The sequence below is a fragment of the Malania oleifera genome, chromosome 9 (genome assembly GCF_029873635.1).
Source record: "Malania oleifera isolate guangnan ecotype guangnan chromosome 9, ASM2987363v1, whole genome shotgun sequence".
Taxonomy (NCBI): domain Eukaryota; kingdom Viridiplantae; phylum Streptophyta; class Magnoliopsida; order Santalales; family Ximeniaceae; genus Malania; species Malania oleifera.
In genome coordinates this window covers 80,509,687-80,531,089 of record NC_080425.1, presented here as the reverse complement: position 1 = coordinate 80,531,089, position 21,403 = coordinate 80,509,687, and the positions used below count along the sequence as shown (strand labels likewise).

General features: G+C 36.8%; 1 protein-coding gene across 1 annotated transcript; it reads right to left on the bottom strand.

Moving 5' to 3' along the window:
* Positions 1–196: 196 nt before the first annotated feature.
* On the bottom strand, positions 197–15,464 carry LOC131164212 (ATP-dependent 6-phosphofructokinase 3-like). Its single transcript, XM_058121233.1, has 13 exons — positions 15,000–15,464; positions 14,099–14,145; positions 13,969–14,008; positions 13,734–13,796; positions 13,512–13,649; positions 12,998–13,156; positions 12,789–12,842; positions 12,636–12,704; positions 12,379–12,508; positions 4,824–5,089; positions 1,954–2,002; positions 1,692–1,846; positions 197–831 (listed from the first exon to the last, which is right to left on the bottom strand). The coding sequence occupies exons 1-13, from the start codon at positions 15,099–15,101 to the stop codon at positions 640–642; spliced, it is 1,464 nt and encodes a 487-aa protein (XP_057977216.1). The 5' UTR covers positions 15,102–15,464; the 3' UTR covers positions 197–639.
* Between the last annotated feature and the right edge of the window lie 5,939 nt (positions 15,465–21,403).

The following is a 21,403-nucleotide window of genomic DNA, read 5'->3' as shown; positions in this document are numbered from 1 at the left end:
TGGTATTGTATTTGGCTTGTACACCTTGCAATCATCGTTGAACCCTTTGATAAAAGTTTGGGGATGCCATTTTGGTGTCCTAACAACATATTGAAGCCAAGTGCCATGTCAGAGCACTTGAGAAGTGATCACAAATTTACATAATCAAACCCCAATCGCTAAAAAATCTCACCCTAGCCTCTCTTGCAGGAGCATTAAGAGCCACAAACCGTCCCATTGCTCTTCCATATGTTGGGACAAATCTACCATTGGCATTTGTAGCAACATGAAAAGCTTATTGCGAGCTGGTTCAGCCAGTGCCACTGGCCATCAAGCATGCTTGGAAATTGCTAAAAATAATACATACACAAAGTGGTTTTCACTAAATTATTGCATGAAAAACATTGCAGAGGGAACCTCCATACCAACATTCAGAGTAACAAATATACCAAGGCTTTCCGGCAAAACTATTGCATCAACATGCATGATAAACCCATTACCTATAGTTCGGCCAATTCAACGTTATAACAACATGCTGAGCCACAAATTTCACAGCACACTGGGAGGAACTTCAATTCATGGGGCATCCTATGGGGAGGAGAAAAAAAAAGAGTTGCGCCATGAATGAGTTCCCTATTTCACCCTTTCTGTCTTGAACTGCTAGGTCTCTTTGCGCAATGGCTTGTTGCCCACAGGATACTCCCCATCTAACAGAGGGGTTTGTGGTTCATCCTTTATCCTGTTTTCAGTGACATCTTTACGGCTTAAGAAGCTTGGTTGATTGGTTGAAGACAGAAGCCTTGCCCACATCCTGTCGGTAATCACCACTTTGTTCTGTCTCTCAATTATACGCTGCACATTGCCATGTGATGATGTAGTCCAACATGAGCACAGCCAGCATGCATTGATATCAAAACTAAAGAGAAATATCAATTGTATACGCTATTAACATCTTAATAAAACACATGGGGATCAACCGAATGAGTGATGAAAGATAGATCATCAATTCTCCCATTGAATGGTAATAGGATGAGGGTGTAATACAAGAAAAACATTAGTAACCATCCAACATAAGATTCATAACCATCTCTTCTATTAAACGTCTTTTTTCCTGAACTAAATTTAATTAAATCCCATAATATTAATGGCAGTAATATGCTTAAGTTACATATGCGGAGTGACTCTCCAGCAACAGCTGTGGGCAGGCTTGTCAATGCAACGAGCATAAACTACCTTTGCTACTCAAGCAAGAGCAGCAGAAATTGGCGTCAACAAATAAGACAGTAACCAGGCAACTAATTAAAACATACCAGGAGACCCTCATTACCACAGTTGATATGAATCCAACAAAACCATTAACAATTAAATCTTCCATTCTTATCCACATTTTCATTTGAAGTCCATAAATCCAAACCGCGTTCAAGTTGAGTATGTAGAGCATGATGAGATTTGTATGGTCAGTAGTTTCGACCAAAGAGCATTACGAATATCCATCAATTGAGGACAGGCCCCCTTACTATAAGGATCAGCTATAAGCAGGAATTTTTTTATAATTTAATATCATTAGCAACTTTGGAGTCCCAATTAAAATTTAAGTAGGCAGTTACAAATGTTATCTGCAAGCAACTTGGAACACTTGTATTCCCTTGAATCACTCAAGGATAGATGATGAATAAACATAAGGGCATTGTGTTGGCCAAGGAAGAACTTACATGGAATGGAATGTAAGCATGTCTACCATTAACAGGTCCAACTGTGAAGCCTGTGTATCCTGCCATTGCACCATGAATGGCACTGTGAGCAAGGAGTGTGCAGTATACATTATCTGATGCATTGCTTGGAACAGCGCGGATCATGTATGTAGGATCTGACAGACAAAATAGAGCAATTTAAATCATTCCCTTCGTGACTTCTGTATGGAAAAACATAAAGAAAAATGTAGAGGATATTAAGGTGAAATTAGAGGAGACCAACCTATGTATTTAAGATTTATAGCCATTTTTTTCCGTTTTGAGAAATGGTCCTACAAACAGAGAGTTAAGGCAGTGAATGTCTGGCAGAAATTCCAGAGGACAAGAATGAAGATAAATTCATGCATGTCATCTCCAACTAGACTGATTTCCACTTGGATAAATAAAACAACTGAAAGCCCAAATGAACATTGTTACGGTGGACCACATGCTGGTGAGTGATCCTAGTTTATTGCCCTCAGTACCTGACAATGGTGCCAACTGGAAATGTAGAATACACAAGTCACTCTATTCAAATCAGCAAAGTGCAGCATTTTTCACTGATTTTGCAGTTGAGATTGATTGTTATTAATGTTCTGTGATTATAGGAGAAAACAGAAAAAGGAAAAATCTTGTAAATTAGATTAATGGACATTTAAGAATCTATTTGCTTCAGCAAATTCCTACTAGAGATTTGGGATATTATCTGAAGGACTGCACATAAACATGCACTGTCAATACAAACATCCCAGACACCAAGCAGACAAAAATGAAACATGTCTAACTAAGGATTTCAAATGCAAAAATGATGCAGCATGTGTGGCAGAAATACGTATTAGAGATCTAACAGATTAGGAATAATTGCAGTTACTTTAGTTGCAGAAATGTCACAGTGGATGGTATGAAAGATGCCACTGGTGATCCTCAAGCCACACTTCAAGATATCAGGAAGTTCTGAGCATATCAAAATTGACAAGCAAAATGATAGGGGAAAATTCTGTATTACTTTTTCATTGTCTGAACTAACGTAAATACAAGTATATGACAGCCTTGCAAGTTAAATGCCCTAGGAAACCATTCCCCTCCTCCCCAGAAAAGCCCCACACTGGTTAGAAGAAACTCGCCTGCATGTGGGTTGCCATTTTTTATGAGTCAAATAACTTGGCATCACTTAACATAAGCTCCTGTATTCTCATCAAGAGTTCCAATCAGGCCTTCCTTCCCAAATGACCATAAATAGAAAAGGAGTTGCATTTATTTCTCTAGTTTCCTATACTCTGATTGTCTTTTTCAGCATCCGCTTCTTTGTAGGTAATCATGTAGGAAATTTTTCCTATAAGGAACTCATCTCTATGACTTCCATTTGCTGCAATGATCTCACTTATCATTTCCAAACTTGCAACAGTTATCAGCAAATTCTTTTTGGCTCATGTTTGTAGATTTCCCTAGAGATTGTTGAACATCTTGCACATTCTAGCATTCTAGGCCTCCAAAACTTGTTTTTGTTAACGTCCCACTCTTGATTTGGCTTTGGTAGCAAAAACTATTTCATCAATTTCTTGTACAATATAGCAATTTTCAAAAGCCTTGTTGTGGCATACATTCATGGGAATAGGGTAAAAGTTAGTGACATAGCTTGCATTTGTTGTAATACCATTCATAACTTTAGGATAAATAAACGTACAGAGGACTTGTATCTGTTATAACTTGATTTTTAATCAAGGAAGTGCTTGGTAGTTCCATTAAGCCCCCCTTTCTTTTCTCTGTGACATTGTTGATTTGCCTTATCAAACTACCGCTCAGAGTCTCATCTTTCTCCTTGTTTGTGATGTCAACATCCTTCATATAATTTAAAACCAGCTTCATTTTGTCACCATTTTCGGCCTAAAAAAGTAGTATTGCAATGCTCATCATAGACGGCACTTCAACTGATCATTTTTCCATGAACGACAAAGTAGAATATGGCATGTGTCCATCACTACTACATCACACCAAACATACTCTATAAGAGATTCCAATTGAAATATTTCATGCACCTTGCTGTCCTGTGTACTTCCATCCCTTTATTCGACCAAAGAATGTGATATGGCTGTGGGTGTTCCATCACTTCAAAGCTTCAATTTTCCACCACAACTTCAGCAAGCATATTTTTGTAACTTCCATCGTCACTCACTAACTTACAAAGCTTTCTTCCTACTGTGCATCGTGTAATTGTGTCTTATGCAATCAATCATCCTTCATCTAAACCATTTGATTATCTGTCAATTCACTCTTATTTTGACAGTCTTATTACCCATTTTATCAACCAAGATCTGCCATCTGGTAACAAAAACTACGGGTTTTCTTGACATCCAGAATAATGTATCTTTGAAATATGGGTGGGCAACCATATTTACTAATTGAAGCTTGAACAAAGCACCAGCATGCAAATCCAAAAAACCAGACCAATACTTTGTTTAAAAACACAGAAGAAGCTTGAACAAAGCACCAGCTTGCAAATCCAAAAAACCAGACCAATACTTTGTTTAAAAACACAGAAGGAATAACTAAAGAACACAAGACAAACAATCCAAGATAGAACAGCAAAAAAATCAAGCAACAGAAACAAACCAAATCTGACATAGTAGGATTAATTGCAGTGGTATTTAGCGGCGAAGAGATCTTCCTGCTAAAATGTGGCAGTGAAGGTGTGGAAGGTGCCATTGGGTGAATCCTCAACCCAAACTTTCAGATCTCAGGAAAATTTTCAGCAAATAAGAATTGATAAACAAAAGGGAAACGAAAAATTCTGTATTACTTGTCCATTATCTAGACTAGAATAAATACAAGTACATGACTGCCTTGCACATTAAATGAGCCAAACTACAGCTGTTTTTATCTTCTCTAGAATCAATAGACCTTATAAATGAAATTTGTAAATAAAGTCAGGCCTAGGAAATGATACATTTTGACCATACTAAAATAATGACACTTAGATAACAATAATTAATAACTATTGTTGCAACTAATGAGGCAAAGAGTGGACTGATTTCTAGAAAATGTTAACTGCTACTTAACTGGTTCAGTGCTGCTTCACAAAGCATAGTTTAAAATACCTTATTATAGCATTTATACCTTAATTCTATGAGATATCCAGAACCCAACATCTTGCAGCAACTTGTTTCCCGAAGCATCCTGCTGGACGGTTGCGCGCATGCTATCAGAAAGAAGCTCTTGTCCAGCACCTTCGGCTATTACAACAACCATATGCCCATTTTCCTTCAGTCTTTTCTCCATGAATTCAAAAAGTCCACCTGGTCCTTCCAAGTAAAATGGCAATTCTGGAATCAAGCAGCAGTCTACATCTCGACTGGCAAGAGTGGCGTACATTGCTATAAATCCTGTACAGTATTAGTGAAAATTTGTAAATGTGCAAAATTACCACTTTGCCCTAAATTATAGAATTGATCGAAGTTAAACGTGCATGTACATATTAATTAAATTAAATATTGATCATATCATGTGTGTATTCTTCCAAGAGGTCAACATTGATGGTATGTGCTGGGATTGGCCGTAGAGACAAGTAGCAGGATCTCTACCAATCCTGGTCTTGGGATGTTCTAGAGAGTTTTGGTTTGGTGGGCTCAAGCCAAGGTTCAGTGGGTAGTGTCATGTGTTTCCTTTCTTTTTTCTCATTCGAACCATCTTTCTTTCCATTAGTTGATATGCATGTGTTAATCTAGTCTTAGAAGATGATACCTTGCAGCATTATGTCTCCCCTCTATAGATACCCCCTAATTATGACAGAGAGACTTTATTGGCCTTTGGAGACTGGAACCATCTCTTTGTCTCTCTCTCTCTCTCTCTCTCTCACCCCCCACTTTAGATTCCCACTAGTTTAGGGAATCCCTACAGCCATCAGAATTTCTTCACCCACCACAATTCACACTTGAGCTTCTCAGGAACTGCATGACTTTCCTCCCGAGGCCCTCTCCAGAACATCCATTACTTGTGCACAACGAAGCTCTCCTTCCTTCTCAAGACCTCCACAAAAATCTATCAAAAATTGATTTGTACCAGGATACATTAGATTAGATCCCTTCATGGCACAGTTTATTTCAGGAAGCATGTACAAACACATTTGATCGATATGTGATTCAGACAAATTTAGACATTTTTTAATCCAAAAGAAAAGAAAAAACATCAGAATTTATCAATCAAGGTGGATGTTTGAAGGCAGCCTACGACACAAACTAGGTTTGACTATTTTCTGGGATAAGATGCCTTTGAAGGAATGCCACCTAGCTATTTTTACGGAATTGAAAGTTGGGAAACTCAAACACAACATATTCCTGCAAGCTTAAAATGACGTGCTTTAGGGTAGAAAGTAGAGAGGTTGGTTGCAAGGGCTTGGAATGATTTGAGTCAGTGCATTGAAGATCTGAGACTACTCCAAATAAGAATCATGAATCTTGTAAGAGGGAAATTATTTAAATTATTCAAACCCATTAATTAATGTGTAAATTGATGGAGGACAAAAATCAGCAAAAAGAAGAAAGTTAGAATTGAAATATGTAGAGATGAAACGTCCAGAAAAGAGGATCCAAAAAATTACCAACAAAAAGAAAGAGCATGGAGGAGAAAAAGGAAATTCCATCTGGTAAATAACAATTGATTTTACAAGAAAACATCCCCTGCCCATACAGTTAGCACTGTTAGGAAAAAAGAACCAAATTCCCGAAACCTGTGAGAAACAAAATAGAGAAAAAATAACGCCAAAGAAAAATCAATCACACGCACAAGACAATATTTACGTGATTCGGCAATTTTGCCTACGTCCACGAAGTTGCAGGGATTTCAATATTATCAGGAAGAAAACACAGAGAGTGCAGCGATACAATGCTCTCCCTCTCGCTCTCTCGCAGGTACAAGCACACGAACCCTAATCACCCGAAAGCAATCCTTTTTATATGTTGCGCCTAGGGTTCCGTTCCGAATGGGCTCCAAAATTTTCCCAGGGGCAACCCCCACGAGTACGGCTTGTGCCGCTTAATCCATAAGCGCTGCGGCTTGGGCCTTACGGCCCAAGCCTTCGCTCCATGGACTAAGCCTTAGGATAGAAATCTCTAACTAAAGAGGTCGGGTCGTCATCCAAATTAAAACACAACTAGGCTCCACAAAAGCCCAACAAATCTCCCACTTGGAGACTAGTTCAATCACCAATATCGATTGCAATCCTCCTAAACAAACAATCCCTCATCCTTGCAACTCAACCTCCTCTCCTCAAGCTAGAAGACCAACTGAAGCTGCACACAGCTTCAGTTTCTCAATAGTAACGCCCTTAGTCAACATGTCTGCTGGGTTCTTAGATCCACATATCTTTTCAAGTATTACAAGCTTATCTTCAACAAGGTAACGGATAAAGTGATGGTTTGTTTGTATGTGTTTCGACTTTGAATGAAAAGCCGAATTTTTGGCAAGAAAGATTACACTCTGACTGTCACTGTGTAGAATGCCCATCTTCTGCTTCTTACCCAATTCTTCTAAAAAACCATGTAGCCAAATCATCTCCTTTCCAGCTTCAGTTGCTGCAACATACTCAGCTTCTGTAGTAGACAAAGTAACAATCTTTTGCAAATTTGAAGCCCAAGATATAGCTGTACCACCCAGCGTAAATACAAATCCAGTAGTACTCTTTCTACTATCATTATCACCAGCAAAATCAACGTCTACAAAACCCTGTAGTTTCAGACTTGCACCAGTGAAGCAAAGACATGTATTTGATGAACCCCTCAGATATCTCAGAATCCACTTTATTGCCTCCCAATGCTGCTTTCCTAGCCTACTCATGAATCTGCTCACAACTCCCACTGCATGTGCAATGTCTGGCCTTGTACACACCATAGCATACATTAAGCTGCCAATAGCTGAAGCATAGGGCACCTTGCTCATATGGTCCCTTTCTTCTTTTGTCTTCGGTGACTGTTCCTTGCTTAGTTTGAAATGACTACCCAATGGTGTGCTCACTGGTTTAGATTCATTCATGTTGAATCTGCTGAGAATTTTCTTGACATACTCTGACTGTGAAAGCTTCAATGTACCATTAGCCTTGTCTTTAATAATTCTCATTCCAAGGATTTGTTTTGCAGCTCCCAAATCCTTCATTGCAAACTGTTCTGACAATTGCTTCTTCAGATTATTAATCTCCTTAATGCTAGACCCTGCGATAAGCATTTCATCTACATATAGCAGTAAAATGATATAAGAATTGTCAAAGAACTTAACATAACAACAGTGATCAGCTTCACATCTCTTGAACTCAATTTTATGCATAAAACTATCAAACTTCTTATACCACTGTCTTGGAACTTGTTTTAGACCATACAAGCTCTTTCTCAGTTTGCAGACTAAATTCTCTTGTCCCTGGACAATGAACCCTTCTAGCTGAATCATGTAGATGTCTTCCTCCAAGTTACCGCGAAGGAATGCCGTTTTCACATCTAACTGCTCAAGATGTAGATTTTCTGCAGCCACCATTCCCAGTACCAGTCTAATTGTTGACATCTTCACAACTGGAGAAAATATTTCCGTAAAGTCAATGTCTTGCTTTTGCTGAAACCCTTTGACAACTAATCTGGCTTTGTAGCGCTTGCTACCATCATGTTCGTTCTTTATTCTGTATACCCACTTGTTGTGCAGAGCCTTCTTCCCTACTGGCAATTCAGTTAGTTCCCATGTCTGATTCTCCAACAGGGAGTCCATCTCATCCTTCATGGCTAACTCCCACTTGCTTGAACTATTGTCCTGCAAGGCTTAATCATAACACTCTGGCTCACCACCATCAGTTAGCAGAAGATAATTTAAAGCAGGTGAATAACGCTGTGGAGGTCTAGTGGCCCTGGAAGATCTACAGACCGCAGCTACAGGTGTAATTTGAATTTCCTGCGATTCTACATTCTCCTTATCATCTTCACCCATTTCCTGGACAGTATTTTCAGTCAACTCATCTAAGTTAATAAACTCAGAATTTTTCTGGTCTATCGCTGTGACATCTGACACTACGGTTGACCTGTCCTTGTACATAACCTATTCGTTAAATATCACATTTCTACTTCTGATGATTTTCCTGTTTTGTTCATCCCAAAACCGGTAGCCAAATTTCTCATCACCATAGCCAATGAAATAGCATATTTTGGACTTTGCATCAAGTTTACTACGAGCATCAAAATCAACATAAACATAAGAAACACAACCAAAAACTTTTAAGTAAGAAAAATTTACCTCTTTATCGCTCCAAATCTCTTCACGAAGTCTAAACTCCATGGGAACTGAAGGTCCTCGATTTATCAGATAAGCTGCAGTACTGACAGCATCAGCCCAGAAAGTTTTTGGTAGTCCAGCATGTAGCCTCATACTCCTAGCACGCTCATTGAGAGTTCTGTTCATGCGCTCAGCCACACCATTCTGCTGTGGTGTCCCAGGAATGGTCTTTTCCATTTTGATTCCATGTGCAGCACAATACTCTCTGAACCCTCCATCTATGTACTCTCCTCCGTTGTCTGACCTCAAACACTTTACTTTCAAACCTGTCTCTGTCTCAACCCTAGCCTTCCACTTCTTAAAAGTTTCAAATACATCATATTTATTTCTTAGAAAATAAACTCATACCTTTCTGGTTGAGTCATCAATGAAAGTAACGTAGTACCTTGAACCCCCAAGGGATGCAACAGGAGAAGGACCCCATAAATCTGTGTGCACTAACTCCAATTTTTCAGCCTTCGGTGTTCTGCCACTTTTCAAGAAACTCACCCTTTTCTGCTTTCCTAAGATGCAGCTTTCACACAAGTCAAAATCAACGGACTTCAATTCTGGTAGTTTCCCTTTTGACAGCAGCATCTTCATCCCCTTCTCACTCATGTGACCAAGTCTGCGGTGCCATAAGCTTGTATCAGTACTTGCTTTAGCAACTGCAATTGTATCTCTTGGACTTGAGGTCATGTATAGAGTACCAGATTTCTTTCCACGAGCCAATACTCTGGCTCCCTTTGTAACCTTTCAAGTGCCACCAGAAAACAACATCGCATGCCCTTCATCATCAAGCTATCCGACAGAAATCAAATTCCTTCTCAGGTCAGGAATATGTCGTACCTTCTCTAGTAACCAAACAGACCCATTTGGTAGTGACATCCGGACGTTTCCCATACCCACAACATCCAAGGTTGTACCATCAGCCAAATACACTTTACCAAAATCTCCTGCTACATAGTTCTGTATAATTTCATGGTGTGAAGTAGTATGAAATGAAGCTCCTGAGTCCAAAACCCAATCATCAAGTGGACTGTCTATTGCAAGAAGTAATGCATCCTGTACCTCTTCTGTTATAGCATTAGCAGAATCATCCTCACTCTTCTTCTTAAGACTTTTGCATTGTCTCCTAAAGTGACCCGTTTTCCCGTAGTTCCAGCATTGTCCCTTTTGGCCAGGTCTGGATTTACTTATGTTTCGATTATAGTTTGTGGATTTTGATCTACCTTGATCTGAATTTCGGTCATTACCTCTGCCTCTAGTCTCAAAGTTTAAGGCAGAGCCGGATCCTGAGGTTTCGCCTGCATCTCTTCTGCGAATCTCCTCAGCCAGAATTAAATCTTGTATATCATTATACTTCAGTTTTTCCTTTCCAGTAGAGTTGCTTACTGCCATCCTCATTGCCTCCCAACTGTTTGGCAATGAAGCCAAAACGATCAGTGCACGAATCTCATCATCAAAATCAATTTCTACCAACGATAATTGATTTGTGATAGTATTGAACTCATTCAGATGTTGTGCTACAGATGTGTTTTCTACCATCTTTAAATTAAATAATTTCTTCATCAAATGTACCTTGTTATTTCCTGATGGTTTTTCATACATACCAGACAAAGCCTTCATCAGATCTACTGTAGTTTTCTCCTTCACGACGTTGTGTGCAACAGACCTGGACAGAGTTAATCTTATAACTCCCATTACCTGTCTGTCAAGGAGAGTCCATTCCTCGTCCTTAATAGTAGCAGGTTTTTCTCCTAGAAGCGGTAGATGTAACTTCTTCCCATAGAGATAATCCTCGATCTGCATCCTCCAGAATCCAAAGTCTGTGCCATCAAACTTTTCTATTCCAGACGCCTTTCCTGCTTCCTCTACCATTGCTCCCACTCAAACCTAACCCTAGGCTCTGATACCAGCTGTTGGGAATAAAGAACAAATTCCCGAAACCTGTGAGAAACAAAATAGAGAAAAAATAACGTCAAAGAAAAATCAATCACACGCACAAGACAATATTTAAGTGATTCGGCAATTTTGCCTACGTCCACGGAGTTGCAAGGATTTCAATATTATCAGGAAGAAAACACAGAGAGTGCGGCGATACAATGCTCTCCCTTTCGCTCTCTCGCAGGTACAACCACACGAACCCTAATCACCCGAAAGCAATCCTTTTTATATGTTGCGCCTAGGGTTCCGTTCCGAATGGACTAAGCCTTAGGATAGAAATCTCTAACTAAAGAGGTCGGGTTGTCATCCAAATTAAAACACAACTAGGCTCCACAAAAGCCCAACAAGCACTTGTCACCAAAGACTTGATAATCCAAAGCCAAACTTTTGCGTATAAAGTAGACCCTAAAGCATAAGGGAATGTGCTTTCACTGATCAATAAATGCAAAAAAGAATATAAAACATAAGACAAAAATGAAATAAACAAAATAAGACTGAATTTTGCTTTGAACATTGATATAACAATGTAAAAAAAGAAGCCATCCTGACATAGTTGGCCGTGAAGAGGATTGATCAATGGTGGAGCTACTTACTGGAAAGGAAAGACAAGACAACTTTTCATACAATTCAACCGATCTAGACATTTGATGAAAGACACAAAAGTCAATTCTCCCCTTCCATTTGGCAGCTTATCCTAAGATCTCCTAACAAAGAGGTAAAGAGGTAGGTGCAAATTAGCAGCTGCTTGTTTTTGGATAGTGAGGTAATCTATCTACGCAAACGAGGTGCGCGCCCCTCCTTCCTACTGGTTCTTGAAAGCCACACTTTCTCATATATTTTATTCTCCCTCTTCCATGAAGTCTGCATCAGACGATAAGTGCATGAGAAGCTTTCTGTTTGAAGTAGATACTTTGCCTAGTAGCAGAGAAAGGGACCTATTGATTGACGAGCAGAGACTGCAACTGTTCCTCTATCTGTTGTAAGAACCTAAAACTAATTAACAAAAACAAAAAAAGCGATAAGAGTTGGATATATCCTCAAGATACTCCCTTTGTTGTCCAGCTATTTTTACGGGCTACAGCAGCTTGCAAGTTTTACCACCACTTAGAAAATTTAGCTCTATATCCAGTAAGCACCTTGCATGCAAAGAAACCACAAGGGTTTAACAGAAAAGTCATCGTAGGAATAATTTGGGACAACAACATCATTTTCCTTACTTTGTTATTAGGAGGCATGACCATAAATCAACTAGTTGCTCCAAGCACCATAGGATGAAATATTTTAGGTATTTTACTCCAAAAATATTTCCTAGTTCCCATCAACTAGTTGCTCCAAGCACCATAGGACATCAACACCATCTCGAAAGTAATCTTTTGGGTCATTTACTCCAAAAATATTTCCTAGTTCCTAAATAGGAGGCTAAATACAAAGGTTTGGAGATTACCACTATGGCGGCCCATTAACTTGACAAGACCAACACCATTCTCTATGCTTTCAGCTTCAACATGGGCTGCATTAATTGCTCGTTGAGCCTCCTCAACAGCAGTGTCAAAGCCAAATGACTTGTCTATAACCTGTATGACAAAGCATTTAGCATTATATCAAACACTAGAAAGTTTCAAGACAAACCCGATTCTTAGCCTGGAGTTGCAGCAAATATACTGCCACAAACCATTAATTGAGCAAAGGCACAAAATGTACCAAAATGTCATTATCTATAGTCTTGGGTATTCCAGCCACTGCAACTTTGAGACCACGCCTTCTAATTTCCTGTGTTGCAGATATTATGCTTTGAGGATTGCAGAATAATGCAAGCTATTGCTAGGGCAGTAGGGCTTTATCAAATTGCATTACCTCAAAAATCACGGAGGCCCCTTTCTGAGTTCCATCTCCTCCAATTATATATACCTGAAATGTGGCAGTCCATCCATCTTAAAAGTTAAAACCATATTTGGAGTCATGCACCAAAGGTAAGAAACGTATGCAAAATAAAAGAACAAAATAGTATGCTCCCATTCCATCTAATATCTACCAGCTTAATTCCCATTCCATCTAATATCTACCTGATTAATTCCTCTATCTTGAATACTGTCGACAATTTTCAAGGTATCATGGCCCCCTCTTGATGTGCCAAGGATTGTACCACCACGTTTATGGATATCGTTGACCACCTTTGGGGTTAGAGGAATGGTATTCCGAGAATAGAAACCTCTGTATCCTCCCTAAGCAGAGAAAACTATCTCATTAGTCAGCTCCATTAAAAGTATCCTATGCTCCTATGCATGTTGCAAAAGACAAAGTAAACCAGCCTTTGCGATTTAGGACCAAACTATTGAAGCACATTTAACCATCCCACAAACATTTCATGGTTTTCGGTTACAATGTGTCTTGCAATACTATTGAAGATAATAACAAACTAATCATACACTTGGGACCATGGCAAGCCCACTGCAAGCTCTGCAGATTGCAAACATTCATTTACTACTATTTTATAATTGAACATATATGTGAAAGGCAAAATGGGATAAAATCACTTAATCCTTTTTAAGTGAATTGCACTAAAATATAAATGCTTACCTCAATCCCTAGAATTTTATTCACGCCATACATGTAGTATAGACCACATACTATTTCCCTAATAACGGTATTCAGACCAGGGCATAAGCCACCACATGTCACAATGCATGCATGCACTTCATCTGATTCAAAATACACCTGAAGAGCATCAAGAGCCAGAGTCACCAAACTAATTGCACTGATACAGAACAGGGCATGCATAAAAATAAAATAAAAAAAAACCTTTTTACGAGGGCCAGCTCGCCGAAAATGGGTCCCTCTTGGACTATTCTTATGAACAACAATCTACAAAAAGGAATAGAGATAATGAATTAGAGATAAAGTGACTAGTGAAAATCATATTAAAAATGCAATAGACTAAATGTGTATAATAGGATTTTTCGGTGCTAATAAATGATACAGGAATAATTTCAGAAAATTGGCTTATTAAAGTAAGTTGTTGAGGACAAAAGTTTACCTTTTGGGCGACAGAATCATCATCATTGACAAAATACTGCCTGGTAAAAAAGAACAGTACGTCTATGAATAATCAATTCTAACAACCACCATCATTTAAGGCGTCCATGACTAAGAATTAAGGGACTTACTTAACAACTGAATACGAGGGATTGTCTTGCAATGGATTGGGATAAGCCTGCATAAACCATCAACATTAAAAGGGGGAAAAAGACAGAGCACAAAAAAGACTAAGTTTTACTGGCTATCGTCTTTGAATTAAATAACAAATAAACAAGTGTAACTCCTCGAAAAGAAAGAGGTCATTTTAGCTGTGAAAATGACGATGTTCTAGTGGGCAGAGAATATTTCTAGAAAGAACATAAAAAGAGTTATTCTTTTTTCCCTTAAATTAACCGAAGTAAAATGATGAACTCCGAAGGAAATGAATTCTCACAGAAATTCCCAGGAATTATTTTTGCTCGGAACAAAACAAAGACAATCTACCGAAAAAGAAAATTCAACTTTACCTATTATCCATCAAATCAACACGTCATATGCGTGCGTGTTAGCATGTCAATTTATAAAACAATTTTGCTTCAAATTCAGAATGGAGAAAACTACAACAGATATTATTCATTATAAATCGAACATTAAATCGAATATGCCAGCTTGAACCAAAACCGTGACGAAAATTTCGAGACATATTTTTATAGCAACGAACTTCAAGACATGAACAAGAGAGAGCGAGGGAAAGAGCGATCTAAAAATGTTCCCTTGGAGAGCATCCAAACTTGGGCTCCATGTTGAAGATCTCAGGTTCTGCCTTGAGAAGGGGGGTATGGAGATGGAATGAGAAATGGATTACTCTCTGTTCCTCTAATGGACCAAAAAATGAGACCCAGAAATAAAATCAGATAACAATAAAGAAATTCATAATCACTGCTTCAAACAAATTCCATAACTCTACTAAACTTCATACCGCCATCAACAAACTTAAGAAACAGAGCACAGAGAGAGAGAGAGAGAGAGAGAGAGAGAGAGAGAGAGTACAGTGAGACCAGAGATGTAGTCAGTTAAATGAGGAACATCTTCGAGCACATAACCAGCATCACCGTTCACAGTTTTGGGCACCAAGTTCTTCCGCCCTTCCATTCCTTCTTTCGCCTTATCTCTGCCTCTCGAACTCCCACCAGAAGAAGAAGAAGAAGAAGAAGACCCAGAAGAGAAGCCGATGAAGTGATTCCTACTCGCAGGATAAGAGTTGGCAGGGTCGAAGCACCGAAACCTCGGAATGGGCGATCGCAGAACACCTAGAAACTGAGCCCATCGACGCCGGCGACACCCATCGCAGCGGGGCTCGCCGGAGATGAACAGGGACGGCGCGAAGGTGATGGAAATGAAAAAGACGCCATATTTCTAGCCGTTGATGGACGGACCGGACGCGCTCGTCAAGCACCACACTCTGAAAAAGGGAATTCCTAATTTTTATTATTTTAATTTTGAAAAATATTCTGAGGGAGTATTTATTGCATTTGAGAGACTCCAAAACTAACTGGAAAGTGCGCGAAGAAGCCAGGGACATAATGGGCCAATGGGGAATATGGGATTTGGGGTAGGATTATGTGAGGGCGTCTCCACCCGAGTTGCGGTGCAACTTCGATGTCAACCGTTGATGACGGTTGGGGTTCTGGGACGTGGGGCCCAATTTCGTTGAACGAGAATATTCCGCAAGATGCCAATTTATGGGGGCAACGCACGCCCGTGGATTCCGTTAGAAAACATACGCAAGATGGAATAATAAATAAATAAATAAAAGAAATGCAGAAATAGTATTGTATTTTATTACCCAAGTGTGCAATGAAATTGTTGTTCTTAGGATACAAACTCAAATTAATAATATTATTTATTGTATTCTTTTGCATCTAAATCGTAAACGCATAAAATAATAAAATTATTAATTTAATAAACAAAAGTAAAACAAAAAGAAATGGGAGAAAGAATATTATGAAAAGAGAGGGACAGAGAAAATAAGGGATGATTTTTTATTTAGGTGATATTTGTTGACTTGTATAGGTATATATATTAAAAAATTTAGAACTTAGTCTTAGAAATATTCTTACTTTTATTTTATTTTTCTTAATTATGAAAAAAATTTAATTTTTAAAATATTTTTAGAACATTTATATGAAATAAATGAATTAGAATAAATGAAAATTTTTTACTATTTTTTTAAAAATAATTGTACTATTTATTTTTATCTTTTAAATAATTAAAAAGGTCGCATCTTTTTTTAAAAAAAATAAATTTATATTAAAAAGTTGAAAAACTATTTTCATCATTTTTCTAGATTCTAACTATTATTTTATGAATTTGAATTTTAGATATTAACTTGTGTGAACTATATGTAAAATCTGTTCTAAATAAAAAAAAAATCAAATTCAAAACCCAAAATTTGGAGTTCTAAATATTACCTTGTATAATTCTGAAGTATTAGAAAAAAGAAAAGAAAAAAGAAGAAGCTATTTTTGTGTTTTTTTTAAAAAATATTTTAAATAAAAGATAAAAAATATTTTGCACATTAAAATCAACTATTTATTTCTACTTCTTAAATACAAATATTGAAAAAAGAAAAATAAGTTAAAATTTTAATAATTATTTGAAAATTTTAAAACTAAAAAAATAAAAAATATTTCTACAACTAAATGTGCACTTAATTTTGCGTGAACTAATGACCCTACTCCAATGTCCTCAGTCAATTGTGTTTTAGATTTAAAGAAAATAAAAAAAAAATTTCTTTATATTTTTTAGTGTAAGGAGACTTATGCATGAATAGATAAAATTTAATCATTTTTTTATATGAACAGTCCAAACTAATTTTAAAGGTAATAAAATTTAGTAAAATAACAGAAAACATTATAAGTAATATGTTCGAATTCTTATAAAAATAATATATGTCTCATTTTGCTGAAAGTAAAGGAGTTGGTCGAATTGATAATAAAACTAAGCACACATGCTTTTTATAACGTTAAAAATTATCGAAAGTTATTATAATATTTATTTATTTTATGATAATTGAGTTACAAATAATTTGACTTCATTTTTAATCTTAATTGCCTATAGTAATAATGTTGACATGATAGGTCATACCCAATTTTGATAATGACAAATATTCTTGGTACTGATGATTGCACTAAGACTTGCATGCAGGTTCATTGTGCACGTGTATTCGGACTGAAAGATATATCATGATGGTGTGCGGTGTTCGTGTCGATGAATGAAGAAGTCTGGGTTGTATTTGTATTTCTTTTTCACTTTCTTCATTCTGGGATGTTATATTATTATGAATTGTACATTCCTATGACTTGTAATAATTTGCATCATGCATGATAAGTAGGTATGCTTATTGACCCTAGTTGAACTTTAGGTACCTACACAGACCATAGAAAGACGTTAGGGATCACCTTTCGGTTGACCTTTGGTCGATCGATGCCAGATTTTTTTGGTAGGATAAAAAGTCCTTAGATCCCTAAACAAATGCACAAACAGTCCCCATTTCACTTACATAATCAGGGGAATTAAATAAGGCAAAATTGGATTTTAATTGAAAATCTTGAGAGAGCTCGGGCGACTGAACCCATTGTGTTTAAAACGCTTCGGGTGATCGAACCCTAGACAAGTCAACTTGTTGACTTTTGTTCGGACACCTGAACCTTTTTGAACGTATCTTCCTCGGGCACCGGAACGAGTGTTAGAACACTTTTCAACTACCCAGGCACCCGAACGATCACGTTTAAAATGGGTTCGGGCAACCGAATTGGTTGGTTCGATTAACCGAACTTGGAATTGAGCACCCGAACCTCGGACATTTAGCTACTAACTTTGGTTTAGCCAACTAGTCCTTAATTCGGGCACTCGAACTATTAAATAATGGTGTTGTGACTGAGTCTGTTTGGGCACCCGAACCTCTCGGGTTAAAACATTTTTACTGATAATTTTAAAGGGGTAAATGGGGTTAATTTTTGTAAACCTGTTTTAAACTTTTCTAATTATTCTCATGTAGTCCCTAACGGTCAAAAAATCTTCCTTTCTTATAAATACATGTTCATTTGTAATAATTAGCAAGAATTAGTAAAATCATTAACGACAAATTTTCTCAAAATCTTATTTTATCCTATACTACTCTCATACACTCAAAAACTTCATTTTCCTTGATTATTCAAGAATTGTGAGTGTATTTATAGTGCTTGTGCTTTATTCTCTATTTGCTTCAATACTCTCATTTGCTTGATTGTTGATTGATTTTAACTTTGAGAGTATAGCATTAAGTTCTTCCACCAATTTTATTTGATAAATCTTGAGTGGGAAGACTTAGAAGGTTGTGGTTCTTGCATTGTCATTACAAGATACCTAAGCCTATATTTTTGTGTGCAAAAATCATTTTCAAAGCTTGCATCCAAACTCATTATGCTTAGTATATTGAAAACTTCTTGCTGAGTTTGTTTGAATCAACTTACTAGCATATTTGAAACTTTGATATGATATTGTGATATTCGAATATTCTGTTTCAAATCTTGCTTAGGTTTACACGCTTGATCATTGATTGATTATCTATACTTATTTGAGCGTTTAACACACATTAGAACACTGAACATATTTACATATCACACGTGCTTGCAATGTTGCTTGAGCTATACTGGTGTACATATCTACATGTGAAGAAGCGTATTTTCGTGTACAAAAATTTCATATCATTTGTTGTATTCCAGGCGTGGGCCTAAAGAGGGAGAGTAGCCCCGTGGAAAAGTCTCGAATTAGCTTAAATTCGGTTAGGATAGTTAGATGCGCCACCTTGGTAAGACGTGTTGTATTAGGTGCCGCTCCACTCGTTTAAGTGAGTCATAGTGGAATCCTTGTGCTGGTGTAGCCAAGGTGGGGAAGTAGGTAATTTGACCAAACCTCGTTAACATATTGCGTGTACTGTTTACCTTTTCACACTTTTCTATTACTGCACATGTACGCTTATTTATTGATTGCATAGATTGACCCTAGGCTTGTATAATACTGATGTTAGTGGATTAACTTAGGGGATAAAATTTTTAAAAACAATTCACCCCCCTCTTGGGATTGCAGCAAAGCTAACAAATAAGTTTAATACAAATAATTTAACCTCATTTTTAATCTTAATTGCCCATAGTAATAAGTTGATCATTGAAATATTGAATTGAACCCCTTCCGGAGGAATTGGAAATATTTAATGAGTTAGGAATGATGAACAAAGGCGCAAGAAGGAAGAATTACAGCCCCCATGGGCATGGCGCAGTGGAAAGGCATCAGCACGTAAGAAGGAGTATCGAGAATTCAATTCCAAGTAGATACACTCATGTAACCAGAGGTACCTATGGATGGTTAGAGTTTACTCTGTGAGCCAGTGGGGACCATGGATGGTGAGAGTTTGCTCAGTGAGCCTGTGATGACAAAATATATATATATATATATATATATATATAATTAAAGTACAATAATAATAAAATAATAAAAATGGTCATTAAGTTAATATCAATACAGAAGTGTTTTTCTGTAGGATCCTTGATTCCATGTTTGATGCCTAAGAAAGACCTTATCTTAGCGAGTGCTCAGAGACCATTGCGGCTCATTCGCTCCCTGGAGGTCGGCCTGGTCAAAATGGAATTTCATAAGATAAACAAGATAGATACTGTTTGTACACGTAAATAAGTACATAAAATAATGTTTTGACTGATATAATTTGCAGAAATATATGATAAAATAATAATAATATAGGTATCCTATGCGGGGCCCACAAGACTGTGTGGGGCCCACATGAGTCCCGAAGCCGTGTGGAGGTTTACACGAGTCTCGAAGCTGTGTAGGGCTAATAAAATCGTATAAGGATTATTGGAGTTAAGTAGGATCCATTTGGGTCTCGAAGTAGTGTGGGATCCACAAGACCATGTGGGGCCCACATAAGTTTTCAAAATTCAAATTTAATTCTTATTCAAAAATAGATAATAAAATAAATAAATACTAAAAATGGTTCAACATTAATAACAATGATAATAATAATGATAATAATGATTAAGAAAAATAATAAAATAATAAAATAATTAATTAACTAATTGATTAATTAATTAGGTAAGTAATTAATTAAAAATTTATTTAATGGGAATGGTGGCAAGCACTCCCACATTACCTCCATCCTCATCCCATACTCAACCCATACTTTGCCCATTCTTTAATTTTAAAAAAATCATAATTTCACCTATCTCCCCACACTTTTATAAATTTCATTTTCCTATAAATAGGAAGCTCTCAACCTTCATTTTTCACAACAATTTTTCCAAGGAAGAGAAGGATTAGTGAGTGAAAGAATTTGTGGTGGAGAGAGAATTTTGAGTAAGTTCTCACTCACCCACTCTTTCCGATCTCATTTCTTAAAGAGAGTTATTGTGTTCGTAGCACGCGGTAAAAGAAGAAGGTAAATAAATTTTGATTATGTTAGTTTTTTTTTTATTTAAAATTCATACCCGGGTTTATTTTGTAAGTAAATTTCAATTATGTTACTTAATTCCATAAAATTTTCATGAGTTTATTTTTACGTATATTTAATTATATCAGTTCTATCTTTAATATACTTGCATTTATTCTTGGGTTAAGAAATATTCTAATCCCCTCGGGTAAATTTTCAGCATTTCTTTTTATTCAAAAATAAAATTATATATATTTTTAACACAAAAATTGTGTGGCATGAGCTTATTTTTACTTTGCATTTTTATGAAAATATGAGTAAAGATGAGATTTTCACGATATTATTTTAAATTGCATAAATTATAATAAGATGATTTTAAAACCCATTATGACAACGAAAGTTTAAAATTACAGATGTTCGGTACTGCAGCTTAAAATTTAAACGGATCAGAGTTCACCCACACTGCTTACAGAGTGGTTATTTATGTTAGTGGATTTCTCCTGAGTGTACACTTGGTTCCGAACCAGGACTTAATAAGGAAAATATCACTTAAAGTTTACGTACGTTGATTTAGTTTGGTCGGCTAGCCAGCTAAGTCCAGTCTTCGGACCGCACAATCCAGTCATGGGGGTAAACATGACTTACGGCAAACAGGCCTAAGGGTGGTTTTTACAATATATGTTTATACATATTTAATTACGTGTACAAAGTTACTGATGATTTGAAGGAAAAGTATAAGTTTATATGAAAATGATCATTTTAGTGCTTAAATGACGATCTAAAGAAAACGTATAAGGAAAAGTATATGTATATTTATCATTAAATATTTATATAGTTTTAAAGTTAAAAGTTTAATTTAACAGTTATAATATATGATTATAAAATTTTATTGTTATAGTTGATGGTAAAAGTTTTATGTAGAAATTTTTAAATTTATATTTATTCTAGAGACAGTTTTGAAGTTATAATG

What these genes read in the sequence shown, in the direction of transcription:
- LOC131164212 (XM_058121233.1), bottom strand. Translation starts at nt 15,101, where the DNA reads ATGGAAGGGCGGAAGAACTTGGTGCCCAAAACTGTGAACGGTGATGCT. An exon ending in ATGATTCTGTCGCCCAAAAG is followed by an intron (nt 13,797 to 13,968) that starts GTAAACTTTTGT and finishes TCCTTTTTGTAG; the next exon opens with ATTGTTGTTCATAAGAATAG. An exon ending in TATAAATCTTAAATACATAG is followed by an intron (nt 1,847 to 1,953) that starts GTTGGTCTCCTC and finishes TTTGTCTGTCAG; the next exon opens with ATCCTACATACATGATCCGC.